The sequence below is a fragment of the Sturnira hondurensis genome, unplaced genomic scaffold, assembly GCF_014824575.4.
Source record: "Sturnira hondurensis isolate 20B ecotype Veracruz unplaced genomic scaffold, ASM1482457v3 Scaffold0005329, whole genome shotgun sequence".
Classification (NCBI taxonomy): domain Eukaryota; kingdom Metazoa; phylum Chordata; class Mammalia; order Chiroptera; family Phyllostomidae; genus Sturnira; species Sturnira hondurensis.
In genome coordinates this window covers 2697420-2723910 of record NW_028077960.1, presented here as the reverse complement: position 1 = coordinate 2723910, position 26491 = coordinate 2697420, and the positions used below count along the sequence as shown (strand labels likewise).

Here is a 26491-nt window from a genome sequence, read left to right as displayed (position 1 = left end):
GGGATGCAAGGCCCATTTTAGAGCTGGGCAGTTGAGGCATTTTGGATGTGGCCAAGGCCACAGTAAAGGCATGGGGAAGGGAACCTGGGAGCTGCACCCCGTCCCCTAACCAAGATGAGCTTTTCTGAGGCCCAGCTAGTGATCTGTCCTAGGTAGGACCACAGTTCATTATCTGTCCTGGGGAGGCCACTGCACTTCCCTCTCCCACATCAATGCAGAGTCCACTTGGGGGCCCTTGGCTGCCAGGCTTGGGCCCAGCACCAAGAATGCTAGACGCCTGAAATGCTCCTACCCTTACCCCTGTCTCCTTGCCTTTCCAGGGTCAGTCAGATGAACCAGGACCCAGGCTCCCTAGGGCTGCCCATCACCCCACTCTCCTTCCCTATCCCATCCGTGATCAACTTTGATGTTCCTCAGGTCACCCAGAACGGGTGCCCTCAGGTATGGCTCCCTTCCCTTTCATTCTCTCACCCGTTCGGACCTCTGGTGACTCACCCACACACTCATTCAGTCGGTCACTCAGTCAAGTAGCTGTCCACCGGTCCCACTGCATGCCCAGGGATGGGCCCTCTGTGCTGTGGGGAAGGCACCCACAGGGGCTCCCAGTCTGGTGAAAAGGTTAAACAGCAGCACAAGGTGATGTGTAATCTATTGACAAACCGGGGGGTTGTCAGAGCTGTAAAAATCAGAGAGGAGACAGAAAAAGACAAATATTGCAATTCCACTTCCATGGAGGCAAATTCAGAAAGACAGAAAGTCAAACGACGGCTGCCAGGGACGGGGGGCAGGGAGAATGGGGAATTAGTGTTCCCCAATTTATTTATTTGTTTTTAGAGAGAGGGGGAAGAAGAGAGGGAGAGAAACATCAATGTGTGGTTGCCTCTCACACACCCCTTACTGGGGGGCTGGCCTGCAACCCAGGCATGTGCCCTGACTGGGAATTGAACCGGCAGCCCTTTGGTTCTCAGGCCAGCACTCAATCCACTGAGCCTCACCAGCCAGGTCAGGACTTGGGTTTTTAGTACGGAAGTTTGGTGCAAACTGGGAACAGCAACACGGTTGTGGAGGTGGGGATGCAGGTCAGGGTTGGAGAGAGGGCCAGCAGGCCAGTATGTCTGCGTGTGTTAGGGAAGGGCACCCAAAGGGTGGCTGGGTCCAGGCAAATGGCCAGATTCACCTTTTCCCATGGTCTTCACTTCAGCAGGAGCTTGTCCTACATGATGGTTCCGGAATTCCTAAGGGCCTTAAAGAAGGCAGGGGTGCTTGGGAAGTCCTTCCTGTTGTCTGCCCACTAATGTTCATGCCTGGTGTGGCAAATATAGGATAAGGCATCCCTTCAGAGCCCCAATCTTTATTTAAAGGCAAAGACATTTGAAGAAGGCCCAGACATGGACAAGAGTGATGGTGGCGGGGAGGCGTGGAACTAAGGGGGACCCTGGGGACAGAGGCTTCAAACCAAACTAATCCTTGGCCTGATTTCCCCAGAGTCATCTCACACACGGCCCTGCATTTGCCCAGAAAATAATAAACTGATCAGCAGGCAGTCCCAAGGGGCAGGAGGCACTGGTTGCTTTAATGAGTGAGCCCTACCCTACCCCCAGCCCCTCTCTGGCTGCCTTTGCTACCTAACTAGTCTCGATGGGGGAGGTACCCTCACCATAGAGAATTTCCCCCAGTCCTTGTTACATGCATGGGACTCAAGGCCAGAGGTCCAACCATGGCAGAACACTTGCTGAAGGCTGCCCAGTACCATAGCAGTTGGGCCATGTGAGAGCTCACTAGCAACCGGCACAGAGATGCCCAGGTGCCAGCAGTGAGAGGCGAGCTTCTGTGCTACAAGGTGGAAAGGAGGGTAGTGGGCAGAGCCCCACCTGGAAGAGACACCTGTCAGCAGCCCTGGGCTTTTCCACCAGCTGCCTGCCATGCCAAAGCACCATGGGCAGGGATTTGAGGCTGGACTCCAGCTCTGTGACTTACTGTGTGACCATTGGCAAGCTGCTCAATTTCTCCAGATCTACTGATTCTTACCTATTGGACTGTTAGGAGAATGCAATGGCTAACCTGTGCAAAGTGCCTAAGCCTAGAGTGGAAGCTAAATGGGCTCCATCCCTTCCAGAGCTGCCCCTCCCCTGGTACCAAATGCCCTGTGTGGGGCCAGCCTGGCCATTGCCCTTGTTGCATTTGGCTACAAGTAACAGGAACGCCAACTCACATGGACTTAAATTCTAAGGAGATTTATTGTCACACATCGCAAGGATCCCCCATATAGGATGCTGCCGGAACTGGTCAATGTGTCAGCTCAGCAGTATCTCCAAGGACTCAGGATCTTTCCAACATGCCTGAATTGCCATCTTTAGCTGGCAAGCAACTCGTGCAGACAAAATGTGCCCCCAGCATCTCATCTAGACATGACTAAGACCAGAGGAAGAGGGCTTTTGTGAGGAACTTGAAACCTCCTTTGTAGCCCCCGGCAGACCACCCCTCTCATCTCATTGGTCAGAATTGGGTCACGTACATTTCTCTCAGCCATTAACTGAGGAGGGATGTGGCATCACTGTGCTAGTAGCTAATGCAGGCAGGTATGGAGAATGGGGCCACCTGGCCCAAAGTTCATTCTGTCGGCTAGGAGGAAGGAGGGGAATGGTTGAGAGGTAGGTGGCCCTCAGTGTCTGCTCACCCCTCTTGGTACCTGGTAATGATGGCAAAACCTGAGCTCTGATGAGTCTGCTGGACCCAGCACATTTGAGGGGGGTCATTGGCCAACAGGCTGCTCCTATTGTCCTGGCCTCCTGCAGAGCTCCTGACTGATGAAACACAAGCAGTGGTGAGAGGAGGTGCCTGTGCCCAGTGTCATCGTGTCCTGGCTCAGCCCCCCGCAGCCAGTCTGTACCCAAGCTCTCATGGGCCTCCTTGTATTCCCACAGATCCTGCCCTAGTGCTGGCCTTTGGTAAAGCTTCCATTCAGCCCCTCACATCCATCTGGTGAGAAGCAGCCACAGTGACCCCTTGCCTAGGGCTAGGCCCTTTCCCTGGACCCCTTGTCCCTGTCATCAACAGGACAAAACCCTCACTGTCAGCCAGATACACAGCCTCATTCCCTCCAGCCTCCTGGCTCGCTGCTCCACTCCTCACAGGCATTCTGTAGTCTCACTGGGTGACTGGCTGTTCTCCACACCTGCGTGGTCCTCTCTCTGTCCCAGTCTTTGCCTCTGCTGTACTCTGAGCCTGAATGGTCTTCCCTCTGATACCCTAGCTTCCACAACTCACAAGTTGCTTAGGCCTCTTCATGGATCATGGAGGGGGGTGTGTCTTATCCCCTTGGAAGGCAATGAGCTCTAGAGGGGAGCAGGCTCTTATCCTAGCTCCCCTGTATACCCTGCAGTACCCCAGAGGCATATAGCATGGAGAAGCCTCCAGTCCACATTTGTTGAGTTCAACTGAATTGAACTTTCATCTTCACACCAAAACACCTGTTGTCTCCAACAACCCTCACAACAGCTTATCAAGGCAGGGAGCCTAAGACATTGCACAGTGACAAATCTGAGGTCTAGAGAGGGAAGAGGACTTACCTAAGGTCACACAGCAAGGTTGAGGTTGAGACAGACCCAGGCCCCAAGCCAAGGCATCCTAGCTCCCTCGAGGCCCCGCTCAGCACCAGCTCTTGGCAGCTACTTTTCCCAGGATGGCCACCACATGCCTGAGCAGAGCAGGCGGCAGCGGGTGTGGGTGTAGGTAGGATGGGCCCTGAGAAACGGAAGAAGGGACCATGGGCCATGTAATGAAGACTCCGTCCGTCTCCAGGAAAGGCAGGTCCTAGTGGCTAGGGGTTAATGGCTTTGCTGAAGATTAATAAAATCCCTTAATTCCATGGCCCATGGTCTCTCCTGTCAGCACCTGTGGACACTGGTTTCCTCTTCCCCTCCAGCCCCTCACACGTGCCACCAGCACCTGCACCAGGGTCCTGGCACCAGACTCTGAAGGTGCTCTAGCCTCATTTCCTTCCTTCATTCCTCGCTCCCCGCCCCACTTTCTGCCCGCTACACACACAAGAGAGGCTGACCTTTCCTCCCCAGTTCGAGGTCTGAAGGGATCGTTTCTGGGGATGCATCCTGGGAAACCATTCAGGGAAGGAGCTGTCCATACTCGGCAGTCAGACACCATTCTTGCTTTTTAGACTTCATGTGGACACGTGAACAGACCACAAAGAGGGCAGTCAGTGTCCATTAAAGACTCCTCTGTCAGGGTAGAAGCCACAGATAGGCAGCGGGCAGACTGAGTCACTGTCCTTCAGTGCCCCAGTCAGTGTCTGGCAGATGGTCCAGGCTACGTGGATGCTCCTCTGGCACCCAGGAGAATGGGATAGCTTTGGGGTGGGCACGACTTGAGGGTCAATCCTGAAACATCACTCCCAAGGGCCACAGAACCCAGAAGCAGCTTCTCTGGCCTGGCCCAATGGCCAAGTGGCTATAGCCTGCTCTCAAGGACACTCCCATTACCCCAGTCATTGTCCCTGTGTGCAGGCCCCTAGAGTGACTAAAACCCATCTCCCCAGGGGTAGGGATGGGCAGACACAGCTGAGTCTCAGGCTGGGCCTTGGAGAGCTGGAGCAGGCACATTAGTGTGACAGGCATCAGGGCCCTGCCACCACAGGGGCAATAGACCCACACTGAGGTTTTGCCGTCCTGCATCGATAGCTCCTGGAGCCGGTGGTGCATTTGTGCTGACCTTTTGAGTGATGACTGATTCCCGCAGGGGAATGGGAGGTGGGAGCAGCTGCCGCTGTTGCTGACAGCCGTGGCTGGGGGCACAGACAAGACAGCCACTTGGAGAATCTGCAAAGATGACCTCCAGCCCTTCCCTGTGATGGGATGTGCAGGACTGCCTGCTGGGGTTATGAGCTGACACTCTCCCCCTCCCGGCCTTCGCAGAAGCTAGACCCCATCCACCTGGAGTCCCTCATTGTTCCAGGCATCCTCCACCCAAGCTGTGCTTGGTCCCACTCCCACATTTTTGTGGGGGCTGTTTTCCCACCCAGAAGGTGGGACCTCTCCATCACCCTGCCAATCTTCCTTCTGAGCCTTCTACTGGTCCCTCTTCCCACAGAATGGCTTTTCCGACCACCCCCAACAGTCTCATACAGGACTTTCAGCCAAGATGGAGGTGTGGGTAGACACACTGTGCCTCCTCGCACAACCAAAAAAAGAACAACAAAAATTTAGAAACAAAACAACCAGTACTGACAGAAAATTGAACTATATGGAAGTCCAACAACCAAGGAGTAAAAGTAGATACGTCCATCCAGACCAGTAGGAGGGGCAGAGTCAGCCAGAGTCAGGCAGAGAGGGGTCACAGCAAAAAAAAGCAGTTGCTGCCGGACCCAGCAAGGCAGCGGATTATGGAGGGGCTTGGCACGCAAGGTAGCTGGCGGAACCAGGTGGCCCCACATTTGTGCACAGATAAAGCAGGAGAAACTGGGGAGCAGGACAGACCAAACAACCCAGGGTCCCGGCACGGGAAATGAAGCCTCAAAACACCAATTGAAAACACCCGTGGGGGTTGAGGTGCTGGGAGACACTCACAGCCTCACAGGAGAGCTCCTTGGAGAGACTCACAGGGTCCTAGAACGTACACAAACCCACCCACAGGGGAATCAGCACCAGAAGGGCCTACTTTGCTTGTGGGAAGTGGGGGAAGTGACTGAAATGGGGCAGAAAGGACCCAGCCATGTGGGTTGCCCTGCTGGGTGAACACCTAAGGCTCCGCCTCTCACTACATAACAGGCATGTCAAGACAAAAAAAATGGCCCAAATGAAAGAACAGATCAAAGCTCCAGAAAAAATACAACTAAGTGACCAAGAAATAGCCAACCTATCAGATGCACAGTTCAAAATACTGGTGATCAGGATGCTCACAGAACTGGTTGATTTTGGTTGCAAATTGGATGAATAAATGAAGGCTACACTAAGTGAAATGAAGGAAAATGCACAGGAAACTAACAGTGATGGGAAGGAAACTGGGACGCAGATCAATGGAGTGGACCTGAAGGAAGAAACAACCAAACAAAAAAAGAATGAAGAAACAAGAATTCAAAAAATTGAGGAGAGGCTTAGGAACCTCCAGGACATCTTTAAACGTTCCAACATCCAAATTATAGGGGTACCAGAAGGGGAAGAGAAAGAGCAACAAGTGGAAAACTTATCTGAACAAATAATGAAGGAGAACTTCCCCAGTCTGGCAAAAGAAATACACTTCCAGGAAATCCAAGAGGCTCAGAGAGTCCCAAAGAATTTGGACCCAAGGAAGAACACACCAAGGCACATCATAATTACATTAGCCAAGATTAAAATGAAGGAGAGAATCCTAGAGGCATCAAGAGATAAGAAGACAGTTACCTACAAAAGAGTTCCCATCAGACTGTCAGTTGATTTCTCAAAAGAACCTTGCAGGCAAGAAGGGGCTGGAAAGAAGTATTCCCAGTCATGAAAGGCAAGGACCTACATCCAAGATTGCTCTATCCAGCAAAGCTATCATTTAGAATGAAAGGGCAGATAAAGTGCTTCCCAGATAAGGTCAAGTTAAAGGAGTTCATCATCACCAAGCCCTTATTATATGAAATGTTAAAGGGACTTATCTAAGAAAAAGAAGATAAAAAACATGTACAGTAGAATGACAGCAAACTCACAATTATTAGCAACCACACCTAAAACAAAAACAAACTAAGCAAACAACTAGAACAGGAACAGAACCACAGAAATGGAGATCACATGGAGGGTTATCAACAGGGGAGTGGGAGGTGGGGAGAAGGAGGAAAGGTACAGAGAGTAAGTAGCATAGAAGACAAGTAGAAAATAGACAGGGGAAGGTTAAGAATAGTATGGGGAATATAGAAGCCAAAGAACTCATATGTGTGACACATGGATATGAAATAAAGGAGGGGAATGTGAGTGGGAGGGGGTGTGCAGGGTGGAGAGGAGTGAAAGGGGGAAAATGGGACAACTGTAATAGCATAATCAATAAAATATATTTTTAAAAAATTTTAAGTCTCATACAGCCCTTTATTTGGAGTCCATTAGTAATGCTGTCTTGTTTCATTGTTTAAACAGTACTCACATGATATGCCAGCTGCTGGCTTAATGTGTTGTCTAGTCCCCTGAAAGCCTGATGAAGAACTGTCATGGCCTCTGCAAGGGACTGGGAAACCTGTGTGGGACAGAGAAGGGCTGGTGATGTAGGGGTCGTGTCCAATTTGGCCTCTATGACACCACCAGCCATGGGTGTAAACACTGGTACAACTCTTTTTTTTTAAATTAAAGATTGTATTTATTTATTTTTAGAGCGAGGGGAAGGGAGAGAGAAAGAAAGGGAGAGAAACGCCAATGGGCAAATCAGTTGCCTCTTGAGTGCCACCAGCTGGGGACCTGGCCCACAACCCAGGCATGTGCCCTGACCAGGAATCAAACCAGCAGCCTTTCGATTTTCAGGACAGCACCCAACCCCCTGAGCCACACTGGTCAGGCCTCACGGGTGCGACTCTTTAGGAAAACAGTCTACCCACAATGAATCCGGTGCCTTAAAATGTGTTTCCTTTAACTCAGATTTCTATTTTGGGAACTAAGGAAATCATTTGAGATACACAGATATGTGACAAAGAAGTTCAACGCAGTGTCATTATAGGAAAAAAACAGGAAGGGAGCGACCAGGGCACCGGAACGTGACAGAACACCCAGCCCCCAGGGTCCCGGGAAACAAGTACCACACTGACTGCGGGCATGTTTAGGTTTTCAAGTTAAATGAAAAAGGCAGGATGTTAGAATAACAATTATATACAAAATAGTCATGGAAAAAAACTAGAAAAATGTACTGTCTTATGAACAGTTGTCTTTAGTATAGGAATTTAGGGTTTTTTTTCCATCTTTCTATTTTTCTGTATTTTCCAAAATGTATTCATTAAGTATTGCTGCTTTTATAACTGAGGCAAACATTGGTGACACATATGCAAGGTCCACCCAGAAAGCACCCGGCTATGGGCTATGAAAAATAGAGACATTTATTGAAGAAGATACAAGATACAAGAAACATTGTACATAGAACAATGACACCCCAGTCTCCTTCAAAGTAGGCACCTTGGGACCTCACACAGTTCTCCTAATTGCCATGAGCTGCCCTGTTCTATTTTCCTGAATCCCATTGACAGCCTAAAATCTCTTTCCTTTCAAAGGTGATTTAGTGTGGGAAAAAATAGGAGTGGTGGGGTACCAAATCTGAGCTGTAGGGGGGCTGAGTTCCATGGGTGATTTCATGTTTTGTCAAAAACCTCTGCACGAGATGTGATGTGTGAGTGGGCACGTTGTTGTGATGAAGCTGCCAGTCACCAGTTGCCCATAGCTGTGGCCTTCTGAATCATCAGAATAGTTTCCACGGAGGAATGTTCAAACTTAATGCAAAATTTAATGCAGATTCATTGCTATATTAGCTCAGTCATTTCAAATGTGACGGCCACACAGTACACATGCTCACTCCACAGCATCTACCACCCCCACTGACTAGTAGAGTGAGATCGTCATTATTTGAGCGTGTGCATCCCAGCCCACCCTCCTTGGCTGCCAGTTTCATCAGTGTCACGTGAACCATTCTCATCATATTGGTAATGGCTGGACTTTTCCCAGAAAGACCTTGTAGACATGCACACAACCCAATATCTGGACATCTCTTGTTTGGGGAGAACCTATGGCCCCACCATCTGCTCCCACCTTCTCGTTTCAGCTGTCCACGCCTGGGGGATTCCCGGAGCTGCCCCTGTGGAATCAGTCCTTCCTCTTCCAAGGCCGAGATGGAGCCACCAACTTCTCAGAAGACACCGCCCTGCTGCTGGAGTACTACCCCTTAACTCCAAGTAAGTGGCCCTGGTGCCGCGCCAGGGCAGCTGTGCATCAGAGCAGGTCTGAAAGGACTTTCAGTCCCTCCTGCCTCTGCCTCCTGTGAGGGTGGGTTCCAGGGCAATCTCCCAGTTCATGCAGACAGGCAGGGGAACGCCAGGCTTGCTTTCCTGTTCAAATGGCAGTTCTTGGGGAAGGCCCCTATTCCTATACTGGCTCCATGTGTTTTTAATTTCACCACCATCCCTCCCCGTGCACCTATCAGTGAGGTGAGTGGAGGTGGAGGCTTCAGGGCAAAGAGCCTAGGGGGTCAGGAGGAGATAGATTCAGAAAGCAGCTGATCCACAGTCTTCAGTCCACACTGTAAGACTGAAGCCCTCAAAGAAGAGGGGCAAGGGAGCTCCATATAAACACCCGGAGACAGGAATGTGGTTAGAACTGGCCTTAAACTGAGGAAGCCCTGAAGAGCAGAGAAGAAGGAGGATGTTTGTGCGAGCAAAGGCAGGAGGTGGGTGGCGAAGGATGGGAGAATTAAGTGTTGGGCACCAAAGGATGGAGCCCAGGTGGGGCCTAAGATGTGGGAATCTGGGAAGCCTGGGGTGGAGACTTTCATGGGAGCCCCAGCTGACCCAGCCCCGCCCCACTGTCCCCACAGTGAAAGCCGATGAGTCGTGGACCCTCAGCAAGCCCCTGGGTGTCTCCATGTTGCCACTGAACAGCCATTTGTACCGCAAGATGCTGACAGGGAAAGGCCGAAATGGGTTACGAGTGGAGAGGCTCCCCATCACCGTGAGTCCCCGACCTTGGGCAGGTCCACCCAGTCCCACACTGCCCCATCCTGCTCCTCGTTGCCTCACCGGCAAACCTGGCTTTTCCGGCAGCTTCCAGCAGGGCCCTCCCACCATGGAAGCTGACCACTGTCAGTGAGGAGTTCCCAGAATACCAAAAGTCAGTCTTACTCTTGGGCTAGTCATGAAATTGCCCCAGAGCAACTTAGGAAGAAGCACAGGGATACCCCATGGGGTAGCAGCAAGAGCTCAGGCCTCTAACCAACCAGACCTGAGTTCAAATTCTGACTTGCCCTAGTCCTCAATGTAGAAGCTGGGGCAAGTTATTTGCCTTCTCTGAACCTCAGATCCATCTCTAAAATGGGAACATGCTTGTATACAATCCCTCTGTTTGCCAAGAATCAAGAGCCCAAGCTCAAGAGCCAGACTACCCGGGTCCAAATTCTCATTCCACCACTTACCAGCTCACATGACTGTGGAAAAATTACTTAAAGTCTCAGTGCCTCAGTTTCCTTGTCAGTAAAATGGGTTTATAATAATAGTGGGGTTTTTCCCCCCATAAGTTTGCTGTAAGATTTATTTGGGAAATACCTGTAAAGCACTTAGAACAGGATTAAGTTCCCAGTAAGAATTAATACACTATTATCATCATCGTCTACTTCTATGCCACCTTTTTCACTAAAATCCTTCTGGCCACATGGCCATAACAGACTTCCACAAATGGGAGCTTCCCCACTCTGCCAGCAGGCAAGCCTGAAGGTGCCAGTCAGGTGGAGCTGGGAAGGATGTACAGAGGCGGGGAGGGTGGGGAAGGAAGGAGCCCAGCTCCGGCCTCCCTCGGACCCTCTGAGCGTAGCACTCAGCAGCCACTTCCCGAGTAATCTAAAACAGAGGGTGGAGCAGAGGCAGAGGCTGCCCTGGCTGGCTTGCTTTGACCGCTCCCTTCTTCCTTCCAGGACACCAGTCTGAAGACCATAACCGGTGAGGCCCCCACAGTGGATCTCTCCTTTCAGCTGCTTTCCTCTGAGGTAAGGCTGGAGGTCAGGGCACTATCAGGGCCTGGAAGCCTTGTGCCACCTCCTGTAGCCCCTCAGTAGGTTCCAGCCTCCTTCACAATTGCTGACATTGTTCAGGGCTGGGGTCAGGGGTTTCAGGGAAGATGGAGCTGATGTTTGGATGGAAATTTCTGAGCCTGATTTGAGGCTCCAGAAAACCAGGGAGAAAGTATAGATTAGAAAGAGGAGAGTTGGAGCAAAGGGCCGCCCAGACCTGGAAGTCAGCCTCTGACCTGACTCAGCCACGCCTGGCTCACTGGGACCCACGTTCCACAAGGGTGAACTAGGATATCAGCTTCTGTCACTGCATAACCAACTATTGCAAACTTAGCAGCTAGACACAACACCCCTGTACGAGCTCCAACTTCTGTAATAGGCAGTCCTACCCAGCGCAGATGTTGGCGGGGCTGCATTCCGTTCTGGAGGCCATGGGAAGACTGAGCCTCCAGGCTCCTTTAGGTTGTCATCAGAGTCCAGTTCCTGGCAGTCGTGGGACTGAGGTCTCTGTTTCCTTGCTGGCTATCAGCTCCTGAAAGCTGCCCGCGTTCTCTCTCACGTGGCCTCCTCCGTCTTCAAGCCTGCAGCTTGTTAAATCCCCCTCACATTTCACAACTGTGACTTCCTCTTTGACTGCAATCAGAGAAAACTTGCTTTTACAGCAGCTTGTGTGACTAGGTCAGATCTGCCCCGATAACGTCCCCATCTTAAGGTACACTGTGCCAGCCACAGCAATTCAGCGTGCTCACAGTTTCTGGGGACCAGGACGTGGACTCTTGGAATGCTACCTGCTCCAGCTGGGCTGGTCCAAGTGGCAAGTACCAGGACAGAGCCTTGGCTGACAGAGGAGATCTCCGCCTCTCGCCAGCTTTCCCTGGGCTTCAAGCCCAGATGGATCCAGGTCACTGGGCTCCAGTGCGCCTTGCAGATCTTCCCACTGTCCACTCTGTGGTGNATTCAGCGTGCTCACAGTTTCTGGGGACCAGGACGTGGACTCTTGGAATGCTACCTGCTCCAGCTGGGCTGGTCCAAGTGGCAAGTACCAGGACAGAGCCTTGGCTGACAGAGGAGATCTCTGCCTCTGGCCAGCTTTCCCTGGGCTTCAAGCCCAGATGGATCCAGGTCACTGGGCTCCAGTGCGCCTTGCAGATCTTCCCACTGTCCACTCTGTGGTGGTGAGACAGGTATGACCCTGAATGTGAGCAGTTTAGAAGTAAGAACCCAGGAAATGATGGCAGGTGTTATGTCTGGGTCAGCCCACGACTGCCAGCTTCCCACGCCAGGAAAAATAGCCAGCAGCTCTGGGATATTGCTTGGTCCTGTGACCCTACCTGTGAAGGACACAGGGAATGCCGTGGTGTGGGGTAAGGGGTGTATACCCAGGAATGTACCAGCCAGCACGGGTCTCCCCGCAGGCCTCCCATTACATTAGCACTCCTCGCTGTGCAGTGTTCTGCATTGCCCTCTAGGGCTTCCTCTAATTCCTGGTGGAAGAGTTTGAAAGATAACAACCTGACACCCCCATGCACACGCCAAACCAGATGCAGGATCCAGGACGTACCAAGAGTGGACGCACAGAAGCGGCAAAAGGCCCAAGAAAGGGGAAGGAGAGTCTTTGGGAAAAAATGTCACAGATTACCCAGATTGGAGCTCCATGCTCCCTGTCCTCTTCTCAGGGTCCAGAGTCTGCCAATGGCCACAGTCCGCCTCCTCCTCACCTCCCCCTGCCTCCTGCCCTTTCACCGGGGCATGTGTGTCCTGAGGACCCAAAGGAGTGCCAAGTAAGCACTCGGGGACCCAGGCAGGCAACAGGCAAGTAGGTAGGGTTCTTCCCCAGTTGCCCGGGGGCTGGGTACAAAGGTCTTGGTGATGAATTATTCACCGGAGCTGTGCTAAGTGCAGAATTAATCCCTTTCCTTCCAGCTGGCGACCTCACTAAATTATCCCTCCAAGTCATGCGGGAAAACGCTGTGAATTCATTGAGCTGCTGAGTGTTTTGATCTGGGCCTTGTGATTTTAGCTTCCCCTTCCCCCAGCCCTCCTCCCCCTGGAGGCAGGCAAAAACCTTTCAGTAATGGATTTCTGAGAAGAAAGGAAGAAAAAAAGAATCAAGATTGGGTGTGTACCAGGAAAATAGTACTAGAGGAGATTCAAATTCTGCAGCCAAGAATTCATTCACACAGTTTCACACATATACACTCACACGGTGACATTCAAATGCCCACACACAACAGTCATGTGTGCATAAACATGCACATGTGCACACACATGCACTTTTGCAAGGGAGCACACACTTAATGCATACATACATGCTCATACATGTGTACAAACTGACACTGAAACATCTTCACAGTCTCATCGGCACACGCAGAAACTAAATCTCTTTGTGACTATACTATTTCTTGGTGAAACAATCTGAGAATTGTCTAATAACTGACTCACTTGGATTCTAGAACCTCAAAGTCCAATTTGGGGGCCTGTGGGTGAAGTGCTAATGTGGGTGAACTTGGCCTAAGGCTCCTTGCAGCCACGGCTCCCTTCCACTTACTTTTTACTCCACACGTGTTTGAGGAAGACTAGAATTTGGGCTGCTCTTGTGGACTGCAGTGAAGAAAGGGAGGGACCAGCAACATGGAATGCATCTGACTGGAATTCAAGTTCATCAGACTTGAACACAGCTCTCCGCTAGCAGCTGAGCCCTTTTGGCTTCCTTCTCCCCACAGAGTGGAGGGAGAGTGTCAAGAGATGATGAGCAGGTTAGATGGCCTTACAGCTAAGTCTGAAGACCTGTCTCCAGCTCTATCCCTCACCATCGCCTTCACTGTCATCCCGCCATTGTCCTCCATGCAGCTGCAAACACTTACCGAGCACCTGCTAGGTAGCAGATACCATCTTGGTTTCATAGATCTTCCGCTGAGGATGAGAAAAAAGGTCCTGTCTTCCTTAAGCGTACATCGTTAGAGCACAGGGAATGTGGACTAGACAATGAGCAAATCAGTTCAAGAGCAGATGTCGGCTCCTGATCAGAGGTCTGATGAAACCAAACAATTCGAGTGACGGGGAGTGCTCACACAGGCTCTGTAAATGTGGCTATTGTAACAGAGAGACCAGGTTCCTTCCACCTTATTGTTCCACCCAAGGTACTGGCTGCCAGATTACTGTCGAAGGTACCTGGCTTTCATCCATATTCCAGCCCATGGGACCAGAAACATTGAATCTTCCACCATTTAAATCAAACACTGTTCAAAGCTCCCAAAGCCACACCTGAAGCCTGGCAGTCTTAGAGTACTGTGATGCTCCAGCTGTAGGGGGACTTGTGGTATTGGGCCCCTCGCAGCCCCTCGTCCCTGTGGCTGACAACTCTGTCTTAGGTACAGCTCCATGCTCGTGGTCAGGTCTGCTGTTGAGAGGAAACACCTCAGGAAAAATAAATACTCGTGCCCTATTTGGGTTCTTCTGTTTGAGGACTCAGCCTCTTTTCCCAGGAGCCTCAGCAGGACAGCACAGGCTACCCTGGTTAATTTGCATTTTGGGGAACACAGTCTCCCCCGTGCCCACTGTCTTCATGTCGCTCATTCTCAGAGCTCTAGGGACAAGAACACTGTGGAACTCCCAAATAGACAGAGACCACAGAGGTATCTCAACAGCCCACCCTGGACAGGAACTTCCTTGATGACATCTACTATGAGTGGTCAGCCCAGCCTCTCCTCTTGCTCTACTGTGACCAGGAGCTCCCTGCCTCTAGAAGCAGCTCATCCCATGGCTCAGTGGCTACAACTGATAGAAACACTCACCCCCACATTGAGCCCACCCTGCCTCCCAGGGCCCTTCTTCTACTCCAGGCTCTTGGCTCTGCCCTCTGGGGCTACAGTGTAACCCCAGCAAGCCTCATGTACCGGTCTTAGGGACACTGGCGCACAGTCAGCCATCCAGCATGCTGGTGGGCAGACTAGGCAACAAAGCCAGCGGTTTCAAGAATAGCACAAATGGGTAGTCTCCTGGTTTGGGATGTCGTGCTTGAAGCTGGTTCTGTTGGTGATAGGTTAAGCTTTTTCCCTCCTTCTGTATGGGGCCTGCTGCTTCGAGTGATCTGCTTTAAGCTGGAGCAGTGTGTATAAATGAGTGTGTGTATAAATACACAGAGATACACAGAAAACTTCTCCTTGTAGCACATTCTGTGGAGGTTGGTTTTGGAGGTCCTCTGGGCTCTAAGAATCACGGAGCCTATGGCTACGCCATGCACACATACACAAATAAACCTTTGGTCTCCTCCACTCCCTCTCTGATGTTAGCCTCTTCTCTTTGAAGAGTATGATCTGGTCCCCTGAGAGTGTATGCTTCTCCAGGCTAAGCAGCCTTCTCTCTTAATGAACTGGCTTCAAAATCCCCCAGCATCCTGGGTGCCCTCCAGCCTGCAGATGTCCTCTTTGAAGTGACGCCCACACGGACCAGGTTCCCTAGGCCTAGCCATGTGAACTGGAGCCTCACACGCACACAGTAGGTGCTCGTTGTTTTGGCCTAAGCCTCCTGTGAGGTGGGACAAGTCCATGTAGTCCTCTAGCTATTCTGCAGTGCATCCCCTCTTAGGGCTGGGGTTTGGGGTCCAGAGTCTTGTCTAGGCAGGGTGCCAGGGCACCAGGCAGAGGCAGGGCCTCTTGGATGGGTGGCCACGCCTTCCTTAACCCATAGCCCTGAGATGCGGGCATAATTTAAAACCCACTGGCTTCCTTGGGTTTGGTACAGGGAGGGCACATTTGACAAAAGGAGGAGGTGGAATCTGCTGGCACCCCCAGGGGAAGAGGTGACTCCCACAGTCCGTCTGGACCCCTCTGGTACCCCTCACAGAAAGGGGCAGGTGGGTCTTTGATACCATGCTGTGCTGGTGTTTTCATTCAAACCACCAAAATGCTCTCAGGAGACCCACCCAGAGTGGGGACAAGTGGCTATTTAGCAAATGTGGAGGGAGAAGCAGGACATAGGATGCTGGTTTTGATTTATTTCTGTGCTAGCTTTGATGCATTTTTATGAGTTTCTTCAAAAGGCACACATGCTAGCCACAGGCTGGTTCTCCGAGAAGCCCCAACACAAACCTGCCTCTACTTCCCCACGCACACAGCTGCCGGGAAGGCCCGGGGTCCAGGGCAGCGCAGCAGCCTCCTCTCTGGCCCTGTCCCATGAAAGGTTCTGTCCCCATCCCAAGATTCCAGCTCTGAAAACACTACCATAAAAACAATGATGGGTCCAGAGAAAGAGACCCTTTCCCTTCTCACAACCTCACAACGTCCCTGCCTGTCTTCCTTCCACCCCAATCCCCTACTATGCCTGTCCTCTCGCTCTCCCAGGCCAGATGGCAGAAAACAGGAGCAGTTTATCTCTCCCCCAGCTTACAGATACCCTTTCTTCTGCCCTCTCAGATTCCAGGCCCAAGTTAACCCAAAGGGAGCTGGCAAAAGGCCACCCTTTTCTAGGGCCAGCCTGGCTCTTGGCTCACAGATATGGGAGCAGGGCTCACCATCGCACCATAAGAGGCCCCTGCCCGTTTTTCACAGTGCCTGAACCTCTCCCAGTAGTGCTCCATGCCTTGGGGACAAATACTGTTCAGTACAATAATCAGTCTCTTGGTTATCACACAACTCCCCACCCTATGTTCCCTACCTCAGGGAGGGATTTGACACTCCCTTCAAAACATAGTTCTAAAGACTCCACTTGCTTACTTATTGTTACAGGGAGCTCATTACCTCCCAGAAAGCCCTCTCTAGCCTCTGTCAGCTCCCTTGTAAGCCTCTTTCTTCTGTCTTCCATGTGACCCTACCTTTTCCTTCCTGAGGCCAGCTCCGGAGAAGGCAGCTCCCATGCCCACATTAACTCTACTGTTGCCTGCAGAGTTGTTTTGTCATCTCCAGCCCGCCCCTCCTGCCTCTGACTGATCTTTGTTGTGCTTGGTTTCTGCTTCTCATCCTCTTGGTTGTTTCCTCTTCACAAGGCTCTTCTTAAGTGTTCCCCCAAAACCATGGGGCTGGGTCAACATTGGGGGATAGAATAAGACCATTATGCCCTTCTTCCAAATACGTTCTCCCCTTGGCTGCAGGGGTCCATTTGAAGCCTGTGGGTCCAGTCTGGCATGTGAGCCGCTGTCAGGCAGCACATCTTTACCTTGAACTTCTGCTGCTCTATTTTGAACTGAGGCAACGATTCCCTTCCATATATTCCACCTTCTCTTTTAAAGTGTATTTTATTGATTATGCTATTACAGTTTTCCCTTTTCTTATCCCCTTTATTCCCCTCCACCATGCACCCTCTATCCAGCAAAGCTAGCATTTAGAATGGAAGCGTAGATAAAGTGCTTCCCAGATAAGGCCAAGTTAAAGGAGTTCATGATCACCAAGCTCTTATTATATGAAATGTTATAGGGACTTATCTAAGAAAAAGAAGACAATCAAATCTATGAACGTTAAAATGACAAACTCAGAACTATCAACAACTGATATTCTGTCTTCATCGTAGCCCTTTGTCTGGGCTTGAGATCATTCTGGACCCTGATTTTATTTTATTTTTTTAAAGAATTTATTTATTTATTTATTTATTTATTTATTTATTTATTTATAGAGCAAAGGCAAGTGGGAGAAAGAGAAGAAGAGAAACATTAATGTGTGGTTGCCTCTCACATGCCCCCAACTGAAGTCCTGGCCTGCAATCCAGGCATGTGCCCTGACTGGGAATCAAACCTGTGACCCTCTGGTTCACAGGCCAGTGCTCAATCCACTGAGCCACACCAGCTAGGGCTGGGCCCTGATTTTATTATACATCACATTCACAGTCCCACCTCCACCCCCCCCCCCCAACCTTCAGGTCATCTGCAGGTGCAGTCAGGACACTTTCAGTACAGTGATGTACACTAAAAAGTGTGCATCCTTAGATCTGGGTTTGAATCCCGGATCTTCCACTAAACCTTAGCTACCCCGAGTTTTACTTTCCTCTTCTACTGGAGGGAACTATGACTCCTACCAGCCAGGAATGTAGCGGACATTGAGTGAAGGAACATGTGTGAGTGCCCATCACAGTGTCTTGCAGGCACTCAGTGAGGCAAGCATTTACTATTATTGTTCACCAGAGTTTCTGACAAACATGCTGAACTTTTCAGGGATGAGGACAGGGTTGCTGAGGGAAGGTAAGAGTGGAGCCCTGCTAACCCATCCCTTGGCAACCACGCCTCATGACAGCCACTTGACCAGATTCACACTTATAAGGACATCGGGGGACTGGTCAGGTGCTGAAGATAAACATCACTAGCACCACATTGGTCTCATAGCAATTCTTCAGGGAATGAAGAAATGGAAGAGACAATCACCTCTCTGGGGACAGACTTGCTGAAGGGCAGTGTACTCTGCCCTGAGCTGGGGGCTGTGTACAGATGAAAAAAGTGAAGACCTGCTATCTGGCTTTGAGAGCATTTTGAATGCTTGGCAGGGCTGGACCAAGAGTTATACTGCAGGCTTATCCCAAATGCCTCACCAACCACAAGATCCTGTGTTGTTTTGAGAATGTGAACCTGTGAATCCCAGCCCCCAGATGGAGTATATTGAGTTAGGATGCAAGAATGGCTAAGGAAGCTGGCCTGCCCTGCTTGCCCATGAGCCTAATGCGTAATTGGTGGATTGAAGAAGGGGGGACAGGGAGAAAGGGAGACGGGGTAAAAGCTTCCAGACCAAGTTTCTCAGAAAGTGGGAGATCTGCTTGGGTTTCTCCTCATGTCAAAATTAGACTACTGTAGCCTAGACTTCCTTTCAGCCAAACCAGGTGAACCCCTGCTTCAGCCAAGGTCATTAAGGCATAAATTCCTTGATCATTTTATTAGATTCCTAGCATGTGCTAAGCAATAAAGCAACCCCATAGATCATCACCACCTATCTTGCTAAGGGTTCTGGTTGAGGCAGGTGCATTGAGCATCCAAAATTCAGGGAAGAGTCCTAGACAATCATGGTGAGCTCTGCCTCAAAGAGTGGCTTGGAAATTGGCAAGGGAAGGTGCTTCAGGTGGAGGAAACCACAAGTACAAAGCCACGGAGGCATGACAGTGTCCGGAGTGCATGGGACATAGGGAGGCTGTTGTGGGCAGTGATACTGGAGAGTTAGGTGGGGCTTGGATTTTGGAGGGGCTGGATGTCAGGGTACAGGGCTTAGACTCTTTCATAAAGTGATAGGAAGCTAAGGAAGGTCTCTGAGCAGTAGTAGGCTATGGCCTGGCCTATATGTTGGAACAATCCCTCTGGATGTAAATACGGAAACACAAGGATAAAGATTAAATACAGAAAGATCATGTTTGGGGGTTACAAGAATGATCCCATGGCCTATCCACTAAGCCACAGACAAGGATTTAATATTAAAATCCCTGCCAGAATTTTTAAGTTCTTCTCACTGGCTCCCCACCCCTGACTCTACAACTTGCTTTTAGATTAACCTTCTGACACCATTTTCTGAAGAATAAATCATGGTCCCAATGAGGATTAACACTTAAACCTTTCTTGGCTGGGAGACAGACTCGGAGCTTCAAACCTCATTGGGGCTGCAAGACTATTCAGGATACTATACATGAGGCTTGCAATGTGCAGGAGAGGCAGCAAGCCCTCTTAAAGGGGCCCATTGCCTGGGCCTTGCTTGCAGCTGAAGAGATAAGAACCTACAACTTCTGCCACAGGAAATGACAAAGCAGTGACTGATCAGGGGGCCTCTGCAGAAGACTCATTATGCCGCTTGCCAGCGGGCGAGACACCCTTATCAGGGAGAAAATTGCATCAGGCCCCCTGAATTACTAGCAATTGGAAGCAGGTTCCTTAGGATGCACTTTGTGAGATACCTAATAGCTGGGATGAGAGGAGGGGGTGATACAGGAGGGCAGAGCCCAAAGCTGGTGTGGCAGAGGACAAATGTCTTTGTTAAACAGAATTTGTCAGTTTCCGCTCCTGGTTCCCTAGGGAGGGTTCAGGGCCAGCTAATTGAATTAAGAGCGGTGCACTCCAGCGGGAAGGCTCAGGGCGGGGTGAGAGGCGAGCAGTCGGGTAGGAGGACACTTTCAGCACCAAGGACAGCAGCTGCAACCTGGCTTGTCTAATTGCCAGGGCAAGCTGGAACTGTTGCATTTTGCATGATCCCCTAGAGATCTAGGGGATGGAGTGGGTAGGGGAGAAGCAGACGATGTAAGTGGAGGGGGAGGACAGGTAACCCAAAAGGCCTTGAGCTTGTGATGTTATTGGCCTGGTTTGTCTCAACAGACCCTTCTGCAGGCACCAGTGAGGTGAGGGCTGAGAGGCATAAAGACAGGGTGTGCCTTCTCCCCTCCATGGCCCTCGCGTTTTGCTGGACAGCTGGTGCGGCAGCACAAGGAGTGGTGGGCTGAGCTTCGAGTCTGAACTGGTGCATGGCTATGCATCACTTTGAGCTTTCAAAATAGGTCTCCAACCACAGCCCTAATGAAGCAAGACGTGCTGTAGCCACGGAGCCACAGAGCAAGGGGCCACTTGTCAGTCCCAAGCTGCCTCGGCAGGCAGAATAGAGTCTGCCAAGCAGACAAACAAGTAAGCAGGCTTGTGGGGCGGGCCAGTAGCCCCCACACCCATCCCTACCTGAAGGAAGAACGGGGAGCCAGGCAAGCCAGGGCCTCAGTAGTTACCCCTCACCCTCCACCCTGACTCACCAGTGCCACCAGGCTGGCCCTTCCCTTAGTCCTAAAAAAAGCTCCTTTCCCATGAGGATCAAGGAGGGGAGGGCACAATCCTCTTCCCAAAACAGGGCAGGTTGAAGTCTGGAGAGTTAAGAAATGGGACTATTAGGGAGAATTTAGGCACTTTATGAGGCACTGTGGGCTTTTTTTCCTGGTGCCTCTTGCCTCACATGACAAGAGCAACTGCCTCTGGCCTTCCCTATAGGGCCTACACTATGTAGAGACCTAAAGACTTTTCTACAAAAGTTACCTACCCATCTTGCCTCAACCCACAGGCTAAAATAGATCCTGGCAAAGTTGATTGGAAATGTAGGCAGGAGACCTGCAGTGGTGGGGTGGGGTGGGGAGGTGCTGATGTAAACAGCTATGAGAGCAGATACAGTCCAGGGACAGCCATGGAGCTGAGAGAACAGTGCAGAGCCACTGAGCTGGCAGAACTACAGGAAGAGCATCTGGGGGTCAGAGGGTGTAGAATGGGCAGAATAGACTGGAGTCCATAGATACTCTGCTTGCCCTTCCCTCCTTCTCCAAATACCCCTGCTCACCTGAGACTGATGGGTGAAGGCACCGGACTGGACTGGGGTCAGTCTCATTTTTATGTTATCTTTGTGATGGAATTAAATGAATTATACACAATAAATTTCAGGATTAACATAAAAGTATCTGGTAAATGTCCACCTCCAGTCAGGAGCCCAGTAAATGTCAACTCTGAATCACTGACCCAGCTGGTGCCAAGGCTACCACACAAGGTCTATGTCAGGGAGACAGGCTGAGGGGGAGGGGACTTCCTCAGCATTGTGTCTCCGCTCTCAGAATGGATGGGGCACCTCCGGAGACCTCTCCCTTTATTTCATTACTTCTACTTCCTTCTCTAATAGGATTAGATGGCAGTCTATGAAATCCAGGGCATCCAAATTGGCTTGCTGCCTGGAAATGAGGAGAAATGTCATTATGGGTCCTGAATCAGCATCTCACCCCAGCCCCAGAGGCCACCTTGTCAATGAGGAGTTAATCTTTGCCCTGGGTGGTTTCTCTTTCCTTCATTCTCTCTTGCATCCAACCATCTATCCATCTATCCATCCATCCATCCAACAGACATTCTGTTATTCTCTGCAACCAATCTGGTGTTCAGTTGTTCTGAACAAGAGAGAGATATGGTACTTCTTCCTGTATAAAACAGGCAACCCAAAATCCCCAAGCTATCTGACTCAGATTATACACAGAGACAATGGGTGTGTTCATTGAGGAGACTTTGAGTGAACCTTGCCCTCCCTGAACCAGAGCTACTGAGAGAAGCAGATGAGGAAGACACTCAGGCCTAATACCTAGGGATAGAGCAGGCCCAGAAGTCTTGGTTTTAATGTGCAGTAGGTGCCATAGTCAGCCCCAGGGTCACTCAGGCTTCATTCTTCCCATTCCAAGAGTCTTATGGAGCTGCTTTCTCTTTGGAATTATTTATCCTCATACCCATTTGACAAGGGGAAAATGAGGCCAGACTAGACTGGATACCTCTCTAGTTCTATGATGATCCCTTAGTCTACCAGCATGTGTTAATGAATTTCTGCACACCAAATTTTATTTTTAAAGGGCAGAGAGGAATCATTATTTAAAGGCTCCCAGTGGTAAAGTGAAGGGTTCTTGTCCAAATTCATCTGATTCATATGGTGGATTTTCATATAAAATACCCACTTTTCACTCTGTTAGTTCAAGGTCAGACGTCTATACACCACTAACCCTGAACACATCTGTCCTTGTTGGCACTGTGCCCATTCTTCTATTTACCTCTAGAAAAACACTCTAGGCAGTGGCATATTCATCTGCTGTGTGGCTGAGACAGAATTCCATCAGCTGATGGAGGATGGAAGTAGGTCATTTTTGAGATTCCTAGAAACTTGATACTGCATAATTCTTTGAACCATGGGCACTTTTTAGGGCTAATTATGGATCTGCAACAGAGTTTTAAAGCAACCTCTCCCCAGAGAAAAAAATAAGACATGTCCCCGAGTCCAAGAATTTAAAGTTCTGTTAGGAAAAAAATGGGGAATTCTGGCGAAGATGGAGGCATAGGTAGACACACTGTGGCTCCTCACACAACCAAAAAAGGATGACAACAATTTAAAAACAAAAAACAACCAGAACTGACAGAAAACCAAACTGTATGGAAGTCCAATAAGCAAGGAGTTAAAGAGACACATTCATCCAGACCAGCAGGAGGGGTGGGGTCAGGCAGCCTGGGCAGAGAGGACTCACAGCAAGGTGGAGGCTGGCAGACCCAGTAAAGCAGCAGATTGTGGAATGGGGCACATTGTGCAAGGCTGCAGCTGGCTGTGCAGCTGCAGCACCTGGTGGGCCAGGCAGTCCCACATTCTCGTGCAGATAAACCAGGTGAAACTGGGGAGCAGGACAGACCACACAACCCAGGGTCCCAGCACAGGGAAATAAAGCCTCAAACCATTGATTGAAAACAGCTGTAGGGTTTGAGGTGGCAGCAGGAGAAACCTCCAGCCTTACAGGGGAGTTAGCTGGAGAGACCCACAGAGTCCTAGAATGTACACAAACCCACCCACACAGGCATCAGCACCAGAAGGGCCCAATTTGCTTGTGGGAAGCAGGGGAAGTGACTGAAATCCAGCAGAGAGCGAAGCAAGTGCCATTGTTCCCTCTTGGACCCCTTCCCCACTTACAGCGTCACAACCCACCCATGTGGCTTGCCCCACCCTGGTGAACACCTAAGGCTCTGTCCCTCACTATGTAACAGGAACATCAAGACAAAAAAATGGCCCAAGTGTAAGAACAGGTCAAAACTCCAGAAAAAATCCAACTAAGCGACAAAGAGATAGCCAGCCTATCAAATGCACAGTTCAAACCACTGGTAATCAGGATGGTCAATGAATTGGTTTAATTTGGTCTCAAATTAGATGAAAAAATGAAGGCTACACTAAGTAAAATAAAGGAAAATGTACAGAAAACCAATATATTGCATGGGAAGGAAACTGGGACTCAAATCAATGGTGTGGACCTGAAGGAAGAAAGAAACAACCAACCAGAAAAGAATGAAGAAACAAAATTCAAAAAAGTGAGAAGAGGCTTAGGAACCTCCAGGCCATCTTTAAACATTCCAACATCCAAATTATAGGGGTACCAGAAGGGGAAGAGGAAGAGCAACAAGTGGAAAACTTATCTGAACAAATAATGAAGGAGAACTTCCCCAATCTGGCAAAGGAAATACACTTCCAGAAAGTCCAGGAAGCTCAGAGAGTCCCAAAGAGGTTGGACCCAAGGAGGAACACACCAAGGCACATCATAATTACATTAGCCAAGATTAAAATGAAGGAGAGAATCCTAGAAGCAGCAAGAGATAAGAAGACAGTTACCTACAAAGGAGTTCCCATAAGACTGTCAGTTGATTTCTCAAAAGAAACCTTGCAGGCAAGAAGGGGCTGGAAAGAAGTATTCCAAGTCATGAAAGGCAAGAACCTACATCCAAGATTGCTCTATCCAGTAAAGCTTTCATTTAGAATGGAAGGGCAGATAAGTGCTTCCCAGATAAGGTCAAGTTAAAGGAGTTCATCATCACCAAGCCCTTATTATGTGAAATGTTAAAGGGGCTTATCTAAGAAAAAGAAGATAAAAAACATGTACAGTAAAATGACAGCAAATTCACAATTATTACCAACCACACCTAAAACAAAACAAACTAAGCAAACAACTAGAACAGGAACAGAATCACAGAAATGGAGATCACATGGAGGGTTATCAACAGGGGAGTGGGAGGGGGGAAAAGGGGAAAAGGCACAGAGATTAAGTAGCATAGATGGTAGGTAGAAAATAGACAGGGGGAGGGTAAGAGTAGTATGGGAAATGTAGAAGCTAAAGAAAGTGTCTGTATGACCCATGAACAAGAACTGAAGGAGGGGAATGTGGGTGGGAGGTGGTGTGCAGGGTGAAGGGGAGTGAAAGGGGGAAAATGGGACAACTGTAATAGCATAATCAATAAAATATATTTTTTGAAAAGAGAGAAAATGGCAAGTAAACCTAGTGTTAGAGACCAATGTAAGCAAAGAGAGCCAGTGGCCAGGCTGGAAAAATCCAAAAAAGCTTTGCACAAGTGTGAGTGGAGGCCATTGGGCTTCCAGGGCTGGTATTTGAGTGAGTTCAAATTCTAGACAAGCAGAGATGAGAGTTGAAAGTCCTGTCCATGGAAGAGGAGAATAAGAAAAAGAGGACCTTCAAAGAAAGAGGAGAGGTGTTCTGTTTACTGGATGATAAGAGGAAAGAATGACAGAGGAGATGAAATGGAATATAAGTCCACAGAGCAAAGGGCATTACAAGAGTATGGAGGTTTTAGAAGCTATAGTTACTGCATTGAGTATGGAAGTCATAAATGGCATAGTTTATTGTTTCAGAAAAAAAACACACACACACCACCCTGCCTGCTGTGACACAGTGGATTGAGCCCTGGCCTGGGAATCAAAGGGTCGCTAGTTCAATTCCCAGTCTAGGGCACATGCCTGGGTTGCAGGCCAGGCCCCCAGTCGGGGGCACATGAGAGGTATCCACACATTGATGTTTCTTTCTCTCTCCTTCTCCCTCCCTTCTCCTCTCTGAAAATAAATAAATAAAATCTTTTAAATAATGTTTATTGAGCACCTATAATGAGACAGCAGATAAACAAGGTCCTTGCTTACATGTAACTTATATTCTAATGTTGGAAATAGAGGGAGGAGGCAGACAGTAAACAACTGAATATATTTTTGAAAGTTAATTTTCTGATAGAGTAGGTACTACAAACCCAGTAAAATGGTATAATGTGAAGAGAGAGTATATTGGAGGAGGGGTTACTTTAGGAGGGATGGGCCTCTGTCTCAAAGAACAGAGCCTCTCTGAGGAAATCATATTTGTGCTGAGACCTGAGTGAAGAGAAGGGAACAGCTATGTAAAAACTCACGAGGCTCTCCGTGTAGAGGGGACAGCGGATGCAAAGGCCTTGAGGCGGGGAAGAGCTTCGCTTGTTAGCGAAATGTCAAGGACAGGGTGGTTGAGGGCAGGAGGTAGGCAGGAACCAGGCATGCAGGGCCTCCTGACGCAGGAGCAGGAGAGGCCTGGGGTGTGCAAGGTACACAGAGAAATTTCTCTGCACCTTCTCTTCCCAGAGGCCAGAAAACTTCTTAACACCAAACAACAGCAAAGTTCTGCCCATCCTGGACCCTCAGATCTTAGATGAGAAGCTGGGTCCCAGCCGTGAGTCCTGGTCCAAGGCCACAGTGAGCCCCACGACAAACTCCAGCACGTCCACCGGTCAGGAAGAAGAGGAAGAGCCTCAAAGGCCTCTGATGTCCCATGAAACGGTGAGTGTCTTCCGCGCTGGGCAAGGTGGGTTAAAGCAACAAGGGGTGATTTGAAAGAGGCTTCACTGACCCTGTGGGCTCGGTTTACTCCTCACATTGCAAGTGGACCTCGCCTTGGCCTCATTCTATGAGTTACTGCAAATGTAAACTTGTGGAAGCTGTGGATTCTTTTATCTTATGGAGTTTCTTTATCTTTTGAATTGAATGCCCATATGATTTTTTCAAAACAAACCTTGCAACGCTTGTATGAGCTAGGTCCATTGACTCAAGTAATCTCAACTCAGAACTTCCTCAAGAGCACATCCACTGGGTGGATTAGTTTTAGCTTCTAAAAGAGGAAATTGAGTTTTGAAGAAAAGAAGACACTGTCTTTATTCACAGAGTCTGTGACCTTGACTGTGAGGGCAGCATGGCTTTCTGTTGCCAGTTGGCCAAATCCTGGCAAAGATTGGTGAAGGTGGCTGAAATTGTGTCTTAACCAGGGGAGGGGTCAGTGCTGGGTCCTGGCCCCTCACTGCAGAGACCTAGAGTGCAGTCCACCAAAAAAACGGTCCAGTCAAAGTCCCTAACTGAGGCACTACCCCAATGACCAGGGGTGGATTCAAGTATGGCTTCCTCCCATCTTCCACAGTGGATGCCATGGGGGTCACTGCTTCAGAAAATCCTGAGAAAAGGCCCAAGCCAAGGCCTATGGCTGACAGGGAAGCCCT

The 26491-nt window shown here is 49.7% G+C and overlaps 1 protein-coding gene across 1 annotated transcript in view; it reads left to right on the top strand.

The window, feature by feature from the left end:
• CCDC33 (coiled-coil domain containing 33) overlaps positions 1–26491 on the top strand; it is a 122829-nt gene that overhangs the window by 54227 nt on the left and 42111 nt on the right. Inside the window, exons 7-11 of the mRNA XM_037046905.1 lie at positions 321–441; positions 8764–8893; positions 9532–9665; positions 10621–10692; positions 25587–25781. Of these exons, the coding sequence (XP_036902800.1) occupies positions 321–441; positions 8764–8893; positions 9532–9665; positions 10621–10692; positions 25587–25781 (652 nt within the window). The remainder of the gene's footprint in view (positions 1–320; positions 442–8763; positions 8894–9531; positions 9666–10620; positions 10693–25586; positions 25782–26491) is intronic.